General features: G+C 46.1%; 1 protein-coding gene across 1 annotated transcript in view; it reads right to left on the bottom strand.

The window, feature by feature from the left end:
• Positions 1-19,319, bottom strand: part of ALDH1A3 (aldehyde dehydrogenase 1 family member A3) — a 34,721-nt gene extending 15,402 nt beyond the window's left edge. The window contains exons 1-7 of the mRNA XM_051628578.1: positions 19,207-19,319; positions 15,599-15,703; positions 9,668-9,808; positions 7,311-7,440; positions 5,584-5,645; positions 2,744-2,872; positions 249-362 (exon numbers count right to left, since the gene is read on the bottom strand). Coding sequence (XP_051484538.1) covers positions 249-362; positions 2,744-2,872; positions 5,584-5,645; positions 7,311-7,440; positions 9,668-9,808; positions 15,599-15,703; positions 19,207-19,305 — 780 coding nt within the window. The 5' untranslated portion in view covers positions 19,306-19,319. The remainder of the gene's footprint in view (positions 1-248; positions 363-2,743; positions 2,873-5,583; positions 5,646-7,310; positions 7,441-9,667; positions 9,809-15,598; positions 15,704-19,206) is intronic.
• Between the last annotated feature and the right edge of the window lie 1,836 nt (positions 19,320-21,155).

The raw sequence follows: 21,155 nt of genomic DNA, 5'->3' as shown, positions 1-21,155 counted from the left end.
GTTAAAGAAATGTGGTGGTTTGGCAAAACCCAGTATAAAGAGATGTGAGATGATCACAAACACAAGGACCTGAATTAGACAAATTCCAAACACTTCTGAGAAATCCCGTCACATGGAATGTGATGGAAAATGATGTTGGCAATACAGAAATCACTGACATTTCTTTGGTCCAGTCTTACACAGATGGCAGTTTTAGAAGAGAATGCAAAGAGGAAGAGCAGGTGTTGAACAAGAAATCCATCACCCACCTTTGTTGATCCAGTAAAAGCAATTTTATCAATGCTGTGATGGGTTGAAATCGCAGCCCCGGCTGTGGGGCCGTAGCCTGGCACAATGTTCACCACACCTGGAGGGAAACCCACCTAAAACAGAGGTTAAATACAACTCAGTAAAAAGAGATGTTGAGCATTCTGGAACTGATCTGCACTTCTGAGAGCTGCACTTCAAGTTCTTGGGAAGCTTGCCTTAGTTGCACTATACTCCTTGCAATTAAAAATTGCAAGCTGCAGACAAGGAGCCCACCCCAGGCACACCACTGCTTCCCAGCCTTCCCAGTAACACAGCTACCAGCTGGAGTAGACGTGGGTGAAAACAACAGCCGTGCTTAGGAAATGCCAAGTTTCAGTAAGAATTCCTGGAGGAGTCCCAGCTTCAAGTCAAAAGAGAGTGAGTCTTTTGGCCAGGTTTGGCCCCCAGCTACTGCTGTGCAGCTGGAGCCAAGGGGTAACTGAATGAAAGTTTGTTTTGAACAAAGGTTGACATTTGTGGTTCTTCAGGGGCCAGAGGGATTAAGAAGTCAGTAAAACCTCACTAGATGATGGGGCTAATAAAACAGGAATACAAGAGCAGATGGTAAAAGACTTATGCCAGTTTCCACCACATTTACAACCTAGATTAGCCAACCAGTAATTTTGCCAGAAGAGACAAATGGCAAAACTTTAGGTGAAATTCTAGTGTGAGGAGAAGTGTGGGACTGACTGGTCTGTTTTTACTTCCTGAAACAAGAGTTTCAAGGATTATGCTCTTCTAGGCCAATCCTCCCCTACTACTGATTACACAAGGTTGTTTCCCCCACATTTTGTAACAATGGAATTGCAGGATATTAACCACTCACTTAATTTCTTGTGGTTTTTTAATGTACAATCTCAATAAATGCAGTTGTTCCTTCCTAATAAAGAAAAAAAATGGAAGTAATTGCTCATGTACTGCCTTGCAAAAAAAAAATAATCTTTTTTTTAATTTCTTCACAAATCAGAAGGGCAATCTGATTTCTTCTATGGTTATGACAATGATTAAAGTGAGTTTAATAGAGTTGGTATCTTGGCAAATGAATTTTCAAGAAAATACTGCATGTCAAACTATGCAAGTAATGGTGTTTGGAGTCAGCAGCAAAGCCACAAGGAATTAAGAAGTGGTTCAGGTCACCCTGAGCCAAAAACCACTGTTTTTTTGTTGTTTTTCAGCAAAAATGGAAGAAAAAAATATTTTGGTTGGCCCAAAATTATTTCATTGAACCTAACACAGAGCTTTGCTTGTGTTTTAACATCTTCTGCATCCTTTTGAAGATGAAAAAAAAAGTGTAACTTATTCTTCTGAAAAACTGCAAAGAATTTTGCTAATTTTGGGTGGAGAAAGGAGCATCTTCAAATAAAGTTATTCTGCTGTAATTACACTGGTGCCTTGAAGGGCAACTATGAGAAACAGGCAGCTTAGAATTTCAGCTACAAAAACGAATTTAATCGGAATTGAATGGCTTTTTGGGGGAATGCTAAGCCTGTGTTTGGGGAGCTGTATGTCAGAGTGAAAAAAGCAGTGGGGTGGTAGGGCTAGCTAGAAGTCATGAAAACTGCACCCTATGCTCACTTGTCTTGTACAATCTGATTAAGTCCATTAACTGCAGGAGATACTTAACTGCTAGTATTTTTGGAGTGCCTTCCCAGATGGAGGAGCCCTAAGTGTCAATTATTTAAGCATCTTTCTTTTTTCTTCCAGGCTAAGCCAAGAACAGATACAATCATCATTATCATTAGACTGAGCTTAACAAATGACTTTTCCAGTTGAGAGGTAAAAGCGTATCTGCAACCCTTTTAGTTTGCCTCACATCAGCCACATACTTAGACATAGGAAGGTGACATACTGACCAGTCCTGTGCACCTCCCACCATCTCTCTATGATTAATAGATCTGAGGGCACCCAAGATCCTACCTGACAAGCCCTTAACCAACACTTTGAAATCTCAAACTATGATCTTCCCTTTAGGTCAGTATCAAGTTGGCTTTAAAGGCCAGACATATCTCAGTTGTTCTACAAACCACAGACATTCTGAATGATGGTTTCCCATGGCACTTGGTCTTGGTTGGATTATCCCACTTAAAAATGGTACAAACTCAACACTGCTGTCTAATCACACTCTTTTTTGTCCCATTATCTAATAAAGCTGAGCTGTAGTCTTTCCCTCATTTGGGAGAGGGGAAGACAAGGCAGAAGAATAACAGCACCATTTTTTTTTCTCCCTCTGCAGCTTCCTGAGAAAGAAGAAAAACATACAGGTTTTGTGATCTTTGCTACCTCTCAGTCATGAAGGCCTTTGTAAGAAAAGGCTGTAGAGAGAGGCTGTTCTCACCTTCCTCTGTGAGGCTTTAAGATCTTTACAACCTAAAAACCTACACAGCCAATTCAAAATGCACTCTTGCTTATGACCTTGAAAGAAGAGTACCTAGACATGACCTTCAGATTTCCTTACCTCCTTGATCAATGAGCCAATGTAGAGTGACGTGAGAGGAGTTTGCTCAGCTGGCTTAATAACCAAAGTGTTTCCACAGCACAGTGCTGGTGCCATCTTCCAAACCAGCATCAGCAACGGGAAGTTCCACTGCAAGAACATGAGGCAGGTCAGATCAGCCCAGCCCAGTCACCTACTCACTGCTATGCAGCATTTTCCCCACCTTCACACAGCTCAGGGAGAAAGAAGCAACTGGGAGGAGAGCCACAGAGAGGAGCAGCTGCCTACAATTGCTTGGACTACAGAGTATAACTTCCTTCATTCCCCCGGAGATCCCAAATGTTGCTGGCTGTCCTCAAGCTAATCCTGTAAGTTGGACAAACCTGTGTGATGTGATCTCGTCCTTTACAGCAGTTTGATCACACTGTGTGTAGGGTTTGGGCTGTTTACAGAAGTTGTGTTGGAGGCAGGGTCCTGGTGCATCACTTCTGTACAGCATGTGGGAATTACAGGGTGCAACTACACATTGAAAAAAACCTCATTTTTCTGTGCTAGGTATTGGCTGAGTAGTTTGGAGTTATACAGTGTCCTTCAATTCCAGGGTTATAACTAGGAAACTGCAGTGGTTTGTTCAGTCATGGAAATCCAAGGGAGGTTTTATACTCCCTTCAAGTCATAAAATGCTCCTTTCCAATTAGTTTTCTTATTTGGGATTAGGAACCAGTCCACATCAGTTTCCTCTCTGCTAATCTCTTTCATGGTTATGTGTATTTGTAGATCTTGGAGCCTAAGCAAGAAGTGGAAAATGTAGCTCACGCTGAATCTTAGAAAGGTCATTTGGCAACAGAAAGGATTTCTTCATTAAAAATAATTAATGCTGCTTTAGGGATGATGGAAGCAGGCCAACAGTAAAGGGACTTCTTGTCAAGACTCAAGCCAAGGTCCTTCAGCTATTAAAAAAGAAGCCAAATACATTAGGAATCCACAAATTCACACTTACAAATAAAACAGCAGTGTAGCTTTTAAGAGATGAGTTCTGTTCTAGCCCAGCAGCTCTGAGACAAGCAGAATTTAGTCTAGTGTGCTATTCTTCAACCTGACTCTCCCACCTTCCCAGACCTGCTTCATGTCAGTGATCTTTTCCAATGAAAACATCCCATGATTTTCCCATTTGTCTTTTTCTCCTAAGCCCTCTTGAAGGCCTGACTTTGCAGCTGGAGCTATCCACACCTATACTACTTTTCTACACTTTCAGAGCATGACTTAAGTCCAATAGGAGCTTTCCATTGAAGACTGGCTGGTGAAAGTAACAGTGAAGGACTCCAGGGCTTCCTCATGGCCTTGCAATAAAGCTCAGCCAAATGCTGCACTTTAATAACTTTGTCTTGCTAAGAATGTTGTTTTAAATCTAGTCAAGCCATAGGAAAAAGGGAAGGGTTGTTATTTTGTCTAGAAAGATATATGCAGAAGAGTGACAATCTCTTTAAATCAAGTAGGAATATACAAACTCTCAGACTGTTGTCAGAGATCAAACTGGAAAAAAAATTGAAAGGGATTTGTTCTAAGTAAACCAAAGACAGATGTGGTTTTGTTGACCCCAATCATCCTTTTCACAAACACAGCATTGAACTTGAGTCAAATTTGGTTCTGTACTTTCTATTTTATTTATTGTTGATGTAGGGTCAACCTGAAATATTAGAAGTACTACTAAGTCCCCTTATAGTGGCCCTCCAAAACATCCTACGTTTAGGCTTTAAAGAGACTGTTTCCAAAAGCATTGCTGAGTGCCAAAGGTGGCTGAAGTGTGAGCAGCAGATACCTTTTAATTGGTGATCAATGTGAGGACCTGATGTTTTGATCTCAAGTCACAAATTCCAGTTGCTCACAAGCAGTCATGTTGCTTGTTCGGCCAGAAAAGCTGTGCAGAAGTTATCAAGCCAAAGGTCTGATAACCAGTCCTGACCATCTCCCACTTTGCCTCATCCTGACATTGCTAAACAGACCATATCATCTTGTCACTGGGGATATAAGCTCAGTCCTGCTGGAGGAAAAATTCCCCCAGACATCTTTGGGAAGTGGGCTGGACCTGGTATTCTCAGGGTCCAGCAAATCCAACACCCCACATGCATTTCTTTCAGGCCTCTCTCCTACAACCTTATCCCAGAGATTAACATATTCCATAGACTTCTTGGATCCAAGTATCCAAACAGAGAATCTTGGCACATCACCATTTGCCTCATGGCCTGTAGAATACCATGTTCAAAGTGTTTTACGACCAGACAGGAACAAACTATGTCTCCCATGTAGCTGTAAAGTCTTCCAGGCTGCCTGTTTAAACAGAGCAAGCAACACACACTAAAACTGGAGTTCTTCCAAAAACTATCCACACTGTCCCTGCAGCAGAGAATGAGATCTCAAGGAAAAAAAAAACTATTCCATGAGATTTAATCACAGAAAGCTCAAAGAACAGCCAGGGGTTATTAATAATGGATATGACTTAAAACTCAAAACAATGCATCAGCACTAGGCAGCAAAAAGCAAGCACATGTAATGACAAAATGGTCGTCCCAGCAGTGCAAGAGTCAGAGAGCTCTGACTGGTCTCTGGTGACTGGTGTCAGCCTTAGAGAGGAGCAGAGCATCTGATTAGAGACCCACCCTTCCATCGCAGAGGACTTTGTGTTGCCAAGAGCAATTGGCATGGGGGTAAAACAAGAAACTGCATCAGGCAACAGAGATGGGAGTTCCCTACAGAACAGCTGTACTTAACTAGGAAGCAAATGGCTGTGGTCTAAGATGGGGAGTGCACGTGTTGTTCTTCCAGTTCTAAGGGAGATGCAGGGCACTGCCACTGCTACTTACTGGAGTTATAGCTCCACAGACACCCATCGGCTCATGCCTGGTGAAACAGACAACATTTTCATCTGTAAGACAAAAGAAAAAAGGAAGACAGAGGAGTCAGAATCCCAGCTTCTACAGAAGGAGTGTAAGACTGCACACTAACAGGTTGAGGACATAACTAAAACCATATTAGACAAAGAACCTTACATTTGTTCATCTTAACTCACACTTCTAGGACATCCCAGGCAGATGAGGGTCTGTTTGAGAACAGGTCTTGTGTTAGCTCAAAAGCAAACACTGCTCGTGTTCATAGTGGAGCCTTTTAAAACCAGGAGTGCAATTCCTTCTACAATCTCCCTGTGTTGGGGCTAAGGTGGAGAATAACTCCCCACCACACTGCAGAGCAAGCACAAATTCCATTCAGATTGTGTTTCACTCAAAGAAGCAAAGCCCTTGTTTCCCTAAGGGGAAGTGTTTTTAAACCCGTTTTGTACAGAAGTTATATTCAGTGTAACAGGAATTGCACTTCTGGTAAGAAGTGACAAAAAGATCAAACCCTGTGAGCAAAGTAATACTGTTCATATAAAATACTCCCACTACTTTTCAAAGAGAAAGCAGGAGTTTCATTTGAAAGAACTGACAAAAAACATGAAGGCTTCTAATTACAGTTTTTGGAAATCAGGAGCAGTGTCCAGGCAAGCAAAGCTTCATGTTACTCTGAAGGAGGGTGACAGATCTCAGTTTATATGACTGGCATTGCTCCCTTTGCTGCCTGCACAGATTGAACTAGTTCAGCCCTTCAGAGCCCTTCCTTTGGTGACTAATTTTTGTCTGCAGTGCCTGTCCTTCAAACAGCCTCAGTGATCACCCGCATGCAGGGACAAAACAGGCTGATTTTGAAAATACACCATATTAATCATTGTGCCCCCTGGACATCCATTGTCTTAACTTGTTCTCCCCAAAGCCATATTTGAACTTATAGCTGAGCCAAATTGTTTTCTCTGTCCCTGTCACCACAGTGCAGTGTGATTGCTCTGGCTCTGCAGCCTAGAAAACTTCTGAAAAACCTCTTTCAAGTGTCAGAAAACTTGACAGAGTCCCTCAAAGAGGACAATGCTTTGGCTCTGGAGAAGAGTCAACATCTCAGAACATGTCCTTAAAAAAGGTAAGAAAAAGCACTACGTGATCTCTCTAAACATCTGGGAGCCAGCCAGAGATGCAGGAACATCAGTGAGGTGAGAGGCACTAGTAGATTCCACATCAACCCTCTGTCACATCCTGCGGCTTCTAGGACAGCACAAACTCTGCTGCCTTCATACAGTTCTCCCTACAAACCTCTGCCCTTCCACTGTCTGGCATCTTAATTCATTTCAGCAATACCTAATAAATACATTTCCCTATAACACCCAGGTTTTTTTCTTTAAGAATTAGTCTGAATTTTAAATAAAAAAGGCTTATCTGTTTAAAAAAAGCAGACAAAAAAACCACACACACACAAAACCCCAAAAACACCAAAAACAAGAATGACAAACCAACAACAAAAGAGCCCACTCATTTTCCAGAGAACTATCCAGGCCTTCACATTGTTCTCCCATGAGTTTAAATCTTAAAACACATCTACTTCAAATGCATCCTGAGATAGAAAAGAAATGCAAAGCTATTTTTGCAGGTTTTCAGAAGCCAGCCTTTCCATGCATTTCCTTCCCTGACCCCATCCCAGCTCTGGAACTGGGTCTGAAAGAACTTACCTACTGGGATAGTTCTGCCCTGAATTTTATCAGCCCATCCAGCGTAGTATCGGAGTGTTTTGATACAACCTTCCAGGTCAATGAAATAAGCCTGGAGAAAAGGTTTTCCTGTGTCCATTGTTTCCAGAGTCTGAAAAGACAAATTGCATGCACTGTCAAGACAAGCCAATGCTTTTTTCTTCAAAATAGCTTTTAGAGAAACTCCTCAATTTTATTTCGCCTTTTGCTGCAGACACGGGGGTTTTCCTGCCCTCAACCTTACGTTTAAGGAGTGACCTTGTTAATACAAATAAGGTGTGAGACTAGACCAAATAATCCTGGTGTGTACACAAGTTGCTTTGCTCAGTGATTGCAATGAAAGCACGTCTTCCAGAAGCCCCCAGAAGGTGGCTGTGGGTGGGATACAGGGCTGCAGTCTGGGGCACTGGTCAGAAATTATCTGAGTGTCATGACTTCACCGGAACAAACCCTCAGACACAGATGTTCTGGATTCCAGATGGTGTCACTGAAATCAGTCAGACCCACTTTTATTTGGAATTTTTTTTTCCCCTACTCCATAGCCCTTAAACCAACCTTTGAAAAGCCTTTTGTCCACAGGATGATAGAAAACACATTTTTTTTTACTGAGTTCTGGGAAAGCAACCTTTGGGCTGAGAGCTGTGCTGAGACTCAGGGAAGGGAGAAGTTGCTTCACTAAAGCTGCACTGCTGCTGAGCAGCTCTAAATGAAGTTCACTCTCAGCCTGTGTCCTTCTCCCTGTTCTGGACATTAGCTCAGTGAATGCTTTGTTCTCCGCTCAGGTCATTAAATGGGATATTGGTGCAAATGGCCAGCACATCCATAAAGGAAGCACTATCCCTTGGTAGACTGAAACATCTTTGTTTACATATGAAGTCATACTCTGTCATCTTCCACAGACATTATGGTGCAAACAGCACTCAAACAGACATTCCCCTTGGAATGACTAGGATTGTTATCCACTCTGAATGTCTGCTAAAACAACTGATTTTTCTAAGTCATTACTTAGCATGCAGCCAAGGCAGCTATGGCTGGTTTTCTGCAGTGAAAACAACAATGCCAACACGTCCTCCCAGATCAGAAGGACAGCAGAAAGCCTGAAATGAGTGTCCCAGTTATGGAAAATGTAGGGTCCTCTGAAGTCACATCAAAAAGTGAGCAGAAAATGAATAGGTCATGTTTACAGACAGATATTTTTTTCCCCTTTCATTTGCAGGACATAACTGCTTTCAGACCTGGATTTTTTTGGTTTTATCCTGCTGAAACTGGAAGCTGTCATGTGGTTAAGAAACTCAGCTCAAAATAGTCATGCAAGTACCGGCTCCTAAGCTCAGCCCACGTGTGTCAATTCTTACTGCCCTCAGTGGGACATCAGCTCAGGAACTTGCACATCTAACAGCACTACATGTCATAGACTCCATTCCCCCAAAGCTAAGCAGAGCCAAAGTGCAGCATTGAACTGCTGAGTGTTCAGGTCCAAGATCTTCAGTATGGACTGACAGCAGCTTTAACCAAGAGCTGCTAGGACCTGTGGGTGTGATTTGGAAAGATGTCCAAGGCCCATAGAGTCTAAAGGCTTCTACCAACTGCAGCACATTTTGTCAGGTCCTACTTCATTCTGCACCAGGATTCCTTCAGAACAGGATGGGGAACCATTAGCAATAGTTCTTCAGTGCAGAAGTCCAAGTTAACACAGCTTCACAGTTATAAAGAATTTTCCTGAGCCAGTACATTCAGTAGGGAAAGAAACAGTTCCCACTTACACACATTTTTAAACTTTGGATGACATCCAGCAAGAGAAAGATTTTCTTTTCAGCCCCCCACTTTAGGGGAAGCAATTTGCTAAGAAGTCAAACTGGCCTTGCATATTTGCAATAAAGGAGGACTGAGTCAGTTGAGGTGGTTTCCAGGGTTTTTTGTTTGTTTGTTTTGTTGTTTGTTTTGGGTTTATTTATTTTAGGGGGTTTGTTTAGTTTCTTTTTAAGATGAGAGCTGGGAGACAGCTATGAACACTGATGACTGTTAAACTAAGAAAGAATGTTTATTACTTGGAAAATCTAAGTGCTAATATCTGTAATCACTTCAATAACTAGCTAGAATTTTGAAGAAGTAGTCAACTACATAGGAGAACTACCAGCCTTCTTTCTAAGGCTCCTAAAATCATCCTGCAGAAAGAGGAAGATAAGCCATGACTCCTGCATAGACTCTTTTGTGCTTCATAAAGGGAGAGAAAAGAAAAACATTAGGTAGACATGGATGCAGCAAAATCAGAGAGATGGAGCAGAGTTACCAGCCAACAGTTGCTGGTTGATCACTGCTCACTGAGTCCCAGTACTTACTGCCAGGATGACTCTGTCACGCTCAAGAAGATCAGCCAGCTTGTGCAGGAGTCGTCCTCTGCTTAGGGCATCCATCTGTCTCCATGGAGCTCCCCTCTGGAATGCTGCCTTTGCTGCTTCTACTGCATTATCCACATCAGGCTAGAGCAGCCACACACAAGAAAACCTCAGGTTACAAGGAAGGTCCTGGACAATGATACAGAAAACCCATCGGGCTGCTTCCACCACCTACTGTGGTGGCTAAAACCAAGTTGTCTGACAAAACCACTTCCATTTTACTCCTGGATTTGGACCCAAGCCTGCAATAAGTTTTGAGTTTGGCCTGGACTGATAAACAACCTTGGGCAGAGTACCAATAGGGTCTTTCAAGCGTAATTTTATGCAACTGGTTTGTTTATACAATAATACAGAATAATGTTCTTGCCCTTACAGGATGTAAGTGGCACTGGGGGAGGACAGAGAAACAAGATCCCAATTCTGTTCCCATTAGAGCTTCCCTGAGCATGACAGGCCATTGGCCTGCATGAATCATTCTCCTCTGAGTAAGTGTGGGAAGGAAAGTCCCCCATGAGAGAGATGGTTTTATCCAGGGGAACAATCACAGCTGAGAACCCACCATTCAGTCCCACTGGAACACATGCCAGTAACAGTTAACACACTAAGGAAGCTCCCTTCAATCCTAGATCACACTTCTAGAACGTTTCTACCAGACAGGAAGGGTTTTGTTGACAAAGGCTTTTCACCTAAACAATCTGTTTACCCAAGTTACTACTCAGGTGGGCAGCACATTCCCCCTCTTCCCACACCACCACCCCCAGAGAAGATTCATGCCTTTGCTCTGATCAGAGTATGCCCTGGGGACCCCTCCCTTCTTCCCACATACATTGATTAAAAAAGTGAAGCCAAAGGCAACCTCCAGACCCAATAAAGCTAATGGGAACCCTGCCATCAACATCCACGAGGCCAAGACTGTACCCCAAGCATACATAACACATACTTCACCCTGGCTTTGGACAGAATCCAGCTCTCCATCAGGTCTGGCATAGCCCAAGGCTCACTTCAGCTGATGGAGAACTTGAACCTCAGCGCAATGTGGCTCAAGGGGGTAGGTAAGGAGGAAGGGTTTCAGGCCTTGACCATTCCGCATAGCACTTCACCAGTTGCTCTCATTTATATCAAGTCTTGCCTTGATACATTTACAAGCTCAGCCTCTGCACTGATCCAACAAAGTCTGGCCATTCAGCCCTCAGGGGAAATGTGTGGTGCACAATTAAGGGGAGACATGTTGCCTTCTTACAGAAAAAGCTCATGGAGAAACAGGCAAGTCTTCACCCACTGAAATGGCACCTTACGCTAAATTCAGCTCCTTTGCTTTACAAGAAAATTACACAGCTTTAAAACAGTCTGACCTACACTGTCAGGAAAAGAACCCCATCCTTTTGGAAAGGTACTGATGGGGAAACTATTGGAGAAAACTTGTGTTGTTGTGGGGGGTTAGATTGGCAGTGGTCAAGTGCAGGTGCTGGTGAGGCAGAGGTAGGGGCAGCCACCATGGGCAGGCAGGTCCTGCCTGGGACCTGTCGCCCACAGGCAGAATGGGCCTTCAGAATGGCTCATGTCAGGTGAGTTGATCTGGATTCAAACTGGCACATCACAAAAGCCAGAAGGCACCATCAGCCACAGCACATTTGCGTGCTCCCCACCCTGCCTGCTAGAATGAAGACTCAAGCTGAAAGAAGGCAGTATTTGATGTGACATAGAAGACAAAGAAACACAAGAAATGTGTCAGGTATAAACAAGTCTCCCCTTAGCAGTGATTAATTAACTTCTGTGACCAGGCTGGGAGCACCAATGTGCAGAGCACTGGGTCTGCAGTGGCACAGGCCACAACACAGAAGGCTTTGGTACTGAGAGGCTTTCCACCACCCTGGCACTCACAGGAACAGGGATGATGATGGGTGTGCAGGCAGAGTACTTGAGTGCATGCCCAGATCTTCCCCATCCACTAAACACAGGAATACCTGAGCCCTGCTTCAGCTCCTCTAAATACAAGTCATCTTCATTCTTGTGCCTTTTCTCAGACATGCTGGGTACACATAGTGGCTTGGAGACTGCAGTCACTATCACACAAGCAAAAATGCTTTCCCAAAACATCCTTAGGGGTAGCACCTCCAAGTGAGATCTTGTGAGCCAGCACAGCCTCAATAGGCCTGAGAGACCAGTAAAAACAAGGAAATTCTTCAGGAAGGCTGAAATGCCATTCTTAATCCACCTTGTTATGACTAGGCATTAGGGGAGTCTGAATGGCATGTTCATCGCAAGCATGTTGCAATAGGTAGGCACAATACGTGACAAAGACTCGCAACTGTCAAGGTGCCAGGGACACACTGTGGTGCACAAAACCACAAGGAGGTCCATGCATCCTGGTGCTCAGTTCTGATCTATACAGATTTACCAAGTATTACATAAAAAGCTCCAGTAAGAGAATATTAAGATTGCAAAGTCAAGCTCTGCAGCATTGGGAAATGCCTGCAAACCTTCATACCCACCCTGGATGTTTGCATTATGATACAACCCCCAGTTACACAACCACATACCATCTTCCCCTGAACAAACTCACACTGTTCTTTGTTCTACGTCCTCCACCTTCCTCCTCTATCTCAAGTCTTGCTCATCTCTGCTCCATTTCTGTCTTGCCCCTTTTTCCTCTCTCCTGCCTCCGCAGCAGGCTGCAGAGCACAGTGGAGACAATCACCCCACTGGCTCTGTGCATAGGGAAAAACACCTGCAGAAAAAGCCTTGCTCTGCTCAAGGCTCAGTGCACAACTCTGCTCAAGGCTCAGTGCACAACTCTGCTCAAGGCTTGGCAGGTAAGGAGACAAGTAGGGATGGAATACACTCGGTGGAGATTGTCTTTCTTGACTTCATTTACTGCCTTCTTTGGAAAGGCAGGAACATGCCACAGTTTTGCAATTAGAAGAGTTTCAGAACTTAGCAGCTCCCCTGCAAACCCTCTGCAAACAGTCTCTGCACTGCACTGCTCCAACTTGTGAGCCCAAGTTCAAGGCAGCTACAAAAAGCACCTGAACAGCCCAAAGTGTCCAAAACCATTATTGAGAGCTTTGCAAGTCTCCTGTAGGGAATAACATTCCTGCACCCTCTCATCTCAGTCTGCCACTGCAATCTGACATGGGCAAGATGACTATGCACAGAACCTTCTTAAAACCCTTCAGAGATCAACGTGAGAGTGAACTGCTAAGAAATTATCATGACAAATGCTCCACAGCTTTGAGTCTGCTCAACAGTCACAGCTGTGGAACTGCTATCCACGTTCTGTGGCAGCCAGCTGAGCTGGGCACTCCTTTGATGAAGACACACCTTTCCCTCTGCCCTTGATGGATGTTAGCAAGCTGCTAGAAGAAAAAAAAGCCAGTCTTCAAGTGTTATCAACAGCACCAGAGAAATTAAGATGGTGCAAGTATTTTCTCCTTCACACAGTAACACCAAGACAGGTGGAAGTCTTGGGGCTGAACTACTCCCTGGGAGCAGAAGACTGATGAAGAAAGTTACTGTTTCTCCATTATCAACCTGGCAAGCACTTGGACACTGAGCTATTATCTGGGAGGCAAAAAAGCCTCCAGTGGAAGATATTGCCATTTTATTTTCAGTGCTTCTTTTTCCATACAAGACTTCTGTTTATCCCCCAACTATCATATCAATGGCAATTCCATCTTAATTTCTGTAACTGAAGAACAAACAACAAAACTTTTGCTCCTAGCCTTCTAAAGCATTGGCCAAGTTTCAGCACCAGACTAAACTGTCATCACTGAGATACAGGCTGCCAAATTCCCACCCCTCACGTGCAGGCTAAGCAAAACACTGTGCACAGCCAGGGAGGGGCAAACCTGGCACAGCACAGCTGAAGCCAGAGCCAGTACCAAGAACTGCCACTCCTGTGGTGGTACTGACCAGCACAGCCAAGTGTGGTGGTATAGGGGGACAAGACACTGAAAAGCACCACCAGGCACAGCTCACCATTTTCTGCAGTAACTCCAACAGCCTGGAATTGCAGTCCTAGCAGGGAATGTTCAACCAAAGGAAACCTTAGGGGACTCAGTTTGCTGGAGGACAGTGGGACATGGTCAAGTGTCACCAGTAGCCAAACAGCTGGTTTGGGAGGCTTCTCACCCATGACTCTGCCTTCTAACTAATCCAGATCCAGGTCTAACCCCACTCAGTCCCTTACAAAACCCACTTTTAAAAAAAAAAATCTGTGATGTCAAGGGGTGGAAGAAGAGGCTTTCAGCACCCAAGGTGCAGCTAACTTACATTCTTGCCTGCACTTATTCTATGCCTCAAGGAGCCAGCAGCCTCTGCTGAGCATCCACAGGAAGAGGGCCCCAAGGAAAGGCTTACAGTGACTCTCTTGCAAGTTGAAAGCTGAAAGTTTTCCTTCAACTCAGGCAGGGACAAGTCTCAAGGAGGCAAGCTACAAAACTGGCCTCTTAGTTCTGCATAACAGTTTTCTTCAACCAAGTCATTAAGAAGCAGGCTTGAAATACTCATGTAATGCTCTGTAACTGCTTGAGGAGACACTTAGCTCAGGGAACAATAACAATGTCATGGTTTCTGCCTAGCAAAATACAGTTGCTCCAGAGTCAGCTTCAACTTCACTGTTTACATGCCACTGCAATTGAACACAGTTGTGTCCTACCCAATTAGTATAAAGAAATTACACACAACGTTTGGTTCTGCCTCAGTCTGCAAGTGCCCCAAGGATGGCAATAGCTCTTGAAGGCTGCTTTAGTGCTCTCCAAAAAAAGCAGTTACTTTACACACTATTTTCATGCAGGCTGGAGACTTGTATTGCCAATAAGTTTGCTCTCATCTCCAAAAGGGTCAGTCTCTGTAGTCCACACAGCAAAATACCACAAAGCACACTGCCCCTGCTTAGCTAGTATCACTCCTACTAGGAAAGGATCCCCAGGGCAACTACCTGGCTGGAGGCACTGGGCCTCACAAGTGTTGGACAAGTTCAGATACCAAGAAAAAGATAGCACAGGACAGGCAGGAATGCCCACACTGCCTCTCACATACTGCCCACAATAAGCAGCCAAAGCCCTGGTACAGCAGAGAAGCTGTGAATCACCTTCCTGTGACATACTGCAAAAAGCCAGCTCTTGGGCCTGCTCTTTCCCACAGATCAGGACAGTTAGCCTATATGTGTGTCAAGCTGTTTTGGAAAAAAAGTGTCACATTTATGGTTGCTCCTCACCTTAGACTGTTACCAAACCCAACCAGTTATATCCCAGGCTAATCTACAGTGCAGCAGGGCCAGGGACTACAAATGCTCTTGACATACTGGTTTGATTTTAACTGAGAGTAGCCACATTTGTGCAGGAAGCCAGGACACCAGCTGGAAAAGCAGCACCACAACTCTAGCAGTAAACGGGCAGTGTTTGCATGACTGAGCTTAAATTCCCCAGAGCACTCAGGTTATTTGTTGATTGTACTTTAAAAAAGGGCAAGTTTCAGTTCAGCGTGTCCATCAGGCTGACATGAGGCTCATGTATGAGCCATTCCCAACACAAGGCCCAAGTTCTGTCAGATGTGCAAACACCATCATTGCTGTTTCCTCAGCCTGGCTGCTTCCCTCCAGTCTGTAACACAAGAAGGATGCTGAATCTGATTCCTCTGACAGCATTCAGCAGGCAGCTCTTACCAGAGAAAATGACCCTGCAGACTTGGACAGGATTGATCACACCCACCCCGTGTAATTCTTGAGCAGGACATCTAGTGTCCCAGACCTCCAGCTCACAGTCTGGCCAGACGTATGTTGTTGTGAAGAGTCAGCTTTTCCTCTACGTGCTTCCCTATGGGAGGAATTCCCTTGGAAACTCTCCTTTGCACTGACTTTCCAGCAACACTTACCTTGTCTCCTTCCTCAACGTCACAGATTTTCTCCAATGTTGAAGGGTTGTAGGTTGGGAACTTCTTTCCACTTGTAGATTCATGCCATTCATTGTTAATAAATATCTGAAGAGAGAGGAAGGGGAGTGGGATGGGGAAAGAAAGAAAAAACCTGGTGTAGACAATGCAAAAAACCACAACTACCCCTCAAAGGTCCTGAGGGTCTTCAATTTCCATTGATGGCAGAGTCAAGTGCTCTCAGCTTCTCTCCCAGGGATACTGCTTGTGATACAAACAACATTTATCCAAACTAGAACCTGAGCCAGAGAACAGATGCAACAGCCTTCATGCACCCAGTTGGCTTTGAGCAAGAGGGAGACAGAGGATGGTGCCCACACAGTATCACACCATGATTTGGCAGTGAGAAACAGACAGTTTTTGGAATACATCTCCATGGGAACAGCAAGCAGACACCAAAAGAAACCCCTACGGTTCAGGCAAAAGGAGCCCCTTGTTATATGCTACAAAAAAGTCAGCTTACAATGTTACTTGGTAGTTTGCATCCTGCCCTGGGCTACTGCCACCACTTGCCCATCCCACCAAGCAGTGTCCAGTGGAAGGCAAGTACTGGGTCCCCACATGCCTTGTCACAGGCTAGACCAAGCCTCTTGCGTCATTTGGAGTAATTTGTGACAAGATTTAAGTATTTCAAAATATTGCATTTCCAGAGCAAGAACAAACAGTCCCAGCGTTGCGTAACTGAAAGCGCATTAAATACAAGAGTGTCGTTACTCACTGTAAACAGAACACAAATACCTATATACAAGTAATTGATTCAACATGCATCTTATCCACACTGTGATCTAACTTGGCAGTGTTAGATTTTATAAATATACTTGAAGTAAGATTAGATGAAGTAATCTTTATTAGTAGCCTGTTAGCAGCTGTAAGCTAGTACTTTTACTTGGAAGTCTTCCACATTTGCAATCTTGCTTATGAGTCTCTACACACCACCAGGAGATTAATGGTGCATCCCTCACATTTGGAATTCCCACTGCTTTGGGTTATAGTTTTCTTTCCTTGGGCAGCTTTTTTTCCTGAAGGGAGTTTCTCCCTACTATTGCAGCAAAAAAAGCATCCAAGATGTAACTGGTGTAGAAGCTGCACTTTTGGACCCAGCTATTTCAGACAGGCTGAGAGAAAGAACGTTTTGGCAAAGAAGTTGTCAAGTGCAGTCACAAGAAAACATACAATGTTAAAAATATGAATTAACTTGACACTGATGTTCCCAAACTATCTATTATCCAACTGCTGCATTTTAACATTCATACGTTTTAACTTCAGTTTTCCTTTGTTTCACTAAGGAATCAAGTCACATTTTGTGGGAGATAGGACAGGAACTGTACAATTACAGCATCAAGTTTACGTACAAACTAAGGGGAAAGCTACTGTTTTTCCTCCACATTCAACGTTAATTCTGTGTGAAAGGGTTGGGATGGGAAAGTGATGTTCCTATAAGAAGCAGGAAAACACAAGAGTGATGGGATCAGGCTGTTTCAAATGTAACATATCTGCTGGCATCATTCTGGGAACCACAGCACATAGCCAGAGTCCTCGGTGCCAGGAATTGAAATCAAACAGAACAGTGGATCAGCCATTCACACTTCATACCCAGGATTTAGGACACAGAACTGTGGACAGATAACTTCCATCACACACCCATGACAAGCATTAAACTGCCGTATAAGTAAGATCTTTGTTGAAAATTTCTCCTCTCCCCCAACCCCGTAACTGGCAGAACTGAAAATAAAAGTCTCTGCTAAGAAAAGTGCGCCGTCAGCTGTAAACATCTGGTGAGACTCAGAGCTTGAGGAAAACGTCTCACAGTTTTATGAAAACTGACTGCAGCTCATTATTTTCTCAGATGCACCAGGAGCATCAGACCAAACGTCAAATTCACACTTTTAACTAACATTGGTTTCCACTTTTCAGTGCACACCTTGATACTTTTAGTGCACAGAGTCTGTGGCAAAACTCTGGAGAATAAAACATATTTTAAGCGTACATGGATGCAGGATCCCAGAGGAGTATTTAAAAGTGTTCACAATAATAAAAATAACAAAACCCAGAATATTTGGATGTTTGAGACGGACTCTGATGGTCGTGTCCATTTTGGACACAGAAAAGAGCTGTTTGTGCAGCGCTACGCCATTCTGCAATCAACAGCTGCAGATTCAGTTTGCTCCTAGATGGCAAGTTTATCTTACAAAGAAAATGTAGATAGATTTGGGATGTTAAAAATTAATCTAGTCCAGTGATTACCACCAATTGCTAATCTATTTCAGTACTTCAGATGCATAATATAAATCAGCACCTCACTGGATAAGCTATCACTGTTTGCTCATTCTCACTGCAAGAGAATTAACTTCAAGTGCTGCGTTTTTTTTTTTGTTTTTTTTTTTTTAATACTTAATATAGAAAGCGTAACAGTAATTAATACACTCATTTAGCCCCTCCAGCTCTTTTATATGGCTCAAATTATGGCAGTCAAGGCTGCCTAGCAGCGTAACCAGCCGGGATACTTTCCCCACTGCGCAGGACAGCGGGTCAGGCTGTTGTGGAACAAAAAGCAACTTGGCTATCGCAGAGCCACAGCTGCTCTGGGGAGCAGGGATTTCTGTGCCACGCTCAGCTCCACACCGACACCAGCCTCACTTCTCAGGGACAGAGTTATCAAGCTTAGGAGCCTTCAGTTAAATCTGAAAGGTCAGGAGAAACCATTTCAAGGCCATTTAGAGAGAGGATCGGCAGAAAGCAGAGGTACAGGTTTGTGTGGACGTGCTGCCCGACTCCACATCCCACAGGGAGGCCTTGGAGGAGACCCGTTGGGATGGCGAGTCACCAACAAGATGCGGGTGAACACAACTCCTCTTTGAGAGCTGCAGGGCAGCACCAGCCCCATCACAAAGCCCAGTCCTGCAGCACACCAGCTCCCCAGGACCCTAAACCAACGCCCTCCCACCACAGGGAAGCTTCACACGGGGTCAAGGACAGCCGAACAAAAGCCAGGCAAGCAGCCTCCTCGTGGATGAGTCCTGTCTCACCTCCACTCGGGCTCTCCACAACCAAATCCAGTTTCGCTGAGCACTGACGTGATGCTACCAGCGTTTCCCGGGCAGGTCTGTGGGCACCGCAGAGGGCACCGGGGAAGAGGGGAGGGGACAGACACCACAGCCTGCACAGCACCTGCCCAAGGGCAGCACCAGGCCTGTCGTGTACTCAGGCAGACACGCCCTTGGGCACCTGCGGCAGCATCACAAGTGGTTTTACTTCTTTTTTCCCCCCTCAAAAAGAGTTGGTTTCCTGGGCTGCAGGGGTTGGGGTGAATGCAGCTCCTCTGTAAACGCCACAGACCCCCGGTTGCCCCACTCACTCAACCACCCTTACAACCCCGTGCGCCTGCCGTCTAGGACGGCACAGGGAAGAACGCCACTATAAAAAATAAAAATGACAGCGAGGAAAACAATTTTATTTAAAAACATGATAAAAGACTAACGAGCACTTCCCCACCGGCCTCACGCCGCCGCGCACCGGCGAAGCCGACCGCCCAGCGCCCCTCGCCGGCTCACCTTGGTGTACTTCACCTCCAGGCTCCGCAGGGGCCGCGGCAGCGGCGGCACTTTCCTGTCAGGCTGCCCGTTCTCCACCGCGCCGTTGAGGGCGGCCATGGCGGCGCCGTCAAGCCCGCGCCGCCCTCTGCCCCGGCCGCCCCGCCGCACCGCCTTAAATGCGGCGCGCGCCGGGCGCCCCGCCCCGCGCCCCGCCCCGCCCCGCCGCGCGGCCCGCAGGTAACGGGCGGCGCCGCCCCAGCGAGGCACCGCGCCCCGCACCGCCCCGCCCCGCCCCGCGCGGCGGCTGGCGGGGCTCCCCGGGGCTCCCGCACCGCGCCCCGCATGGCTGGTGGCGGGACTCCCCGCACCGCTCCCGCACGGCGGCTGGCGGGGCTCCCCGCACCGCTCCCGCACGGCGGCTGGCGGGGCTCCCGCACCGCGCCCCGCATGGCTGGTGGCGGGACTCCCCGCACCGCTCCCGCACGGCGGCTGGCGGGGCTCCCCGGGGCTCCCGCACCGCGCCTGCACGGCGGCTGGCGGGGCTCCCGCACCGCTCCCCGCACGGCTGCTGGCGGGGCTCCCCACAGGGCTGCCCGCAGCGACTCCCTCAGCCATTCCTGCAGCATTCCCCACAGGTCCCCCCGCACAGCTCCCCTCAGGTCCCCCCGCACAGCTCCCTCAGGGACCCCGCAGGGCTGCGATGGCGGGAGGCCCGCAGGGCTGCGGGTCTCTCCGCTGTGGAGGAGGCTGTCAGGGAGGCTGTCAGTCAGTCAGTCAGTCGTCAGTCAGTCCGTCCGTCAGTCAGGGCTTCGCTCTCGGCGAGGGCAGCGAAGGACGGGTCCCTGTTCCCACCCGCCGGGATTCAGGGAGCAGGGCAGCAAGCACCCTGGGTTCTTCCCGGCTGGGAGGACATGCCCCCCACTGCCTTCTGCCTCCGTGTCCCACTGAAACCTGCCCAGAGGTCTGTCACAAGAGGGTGCTCGCATGAATCCCCATGGGAATAATCCCCTTCTTCCCCAGGCGGGAAGAGGAGCAGACTGTCTGGAAGGCTCCCCCCTCACTTGTTATGTTACACTCTACTGATGGTTACAAGGTCCTTTCTGTGGTACTTCTGGTGCCCTGATTTCCTTACCCCAACCTGCTACACCCCATCCGTCACTCGGTGCCTCTGCAGAGCTTACCAGGAATGATCAAGGAGGAAAGGAGGAAGCATAACCCCAAACGTCAGACAGCAGCTCCTCCACATCCTATGAGCACACATGAGCCTGGGACCAGTTTGACCACCTCAGTTTGACTCTCCCAGTCAAAGCACTTCAGCCTACTGGGATAGGACCAGACTCTTCAACTGAAACTTCCTACAATGTAACCAACATGCTTGTGTCCCACACAGTCAACATCCAGCACGGTGTTCATAGTAGCATACTCTGAACACAGAGAAAGATGCAGTCTTTCAAGAAGTCCTGAAGAGTATGGAACATGTCTAAAGTGACAGCTCCAGGCTCTGCGCCTGAGCAAGTTCATTATGTGTTGCTTAACTTCATTCTGAATAAAATATGTGTAAGTCTTCGCAGGCCAGAGGCCAGGACACCCTTACACCCACACACACATGGAAGATAATACAACATATTTTCCATATAACAAGTGGCAAGGTGCCAGAAGTTATCTTCCAAAATGTTTCACAGGATCTGTAATCCCCAGCAATAGTCAGCACTTTGCTGTCAGAATGCTTAAAAATAGTCAGTGCTTCCAGAGGCAGATTGCCTGTGATATCACAGCAGCGAACGAGTTTGTGCTGACTCAGAAGGGAAAGTACCACTGATGAATCAAACCTCACTTCCTGCAGCTTGCAGGATATTCTTGGAGGTCCCCTGCCCAGGCGAAAACCTACCTGATGGTGCTTGGTTCCTGAGAGCTGCCAATAACACAGAGGAAGATTTCCTCTATGTAACTTCACCAGACAAATCACC

Source organism: Apus apus, chromosome 10, assembly GCF_020740795.1.
Source record: "Apus apus isolate bApuApu2 chromosome 10, bApuApu2.pri.cur, whole genome shotgun sequence".
Lineage (NCBI taxonomy): Eukaryota > Metazoa > Chordata > Aves > Apodiformes > Apodidae > Apus > Apus apus.
This window is presented reverse-complemented; position numbering and strand designations above follow the sequence as displayed.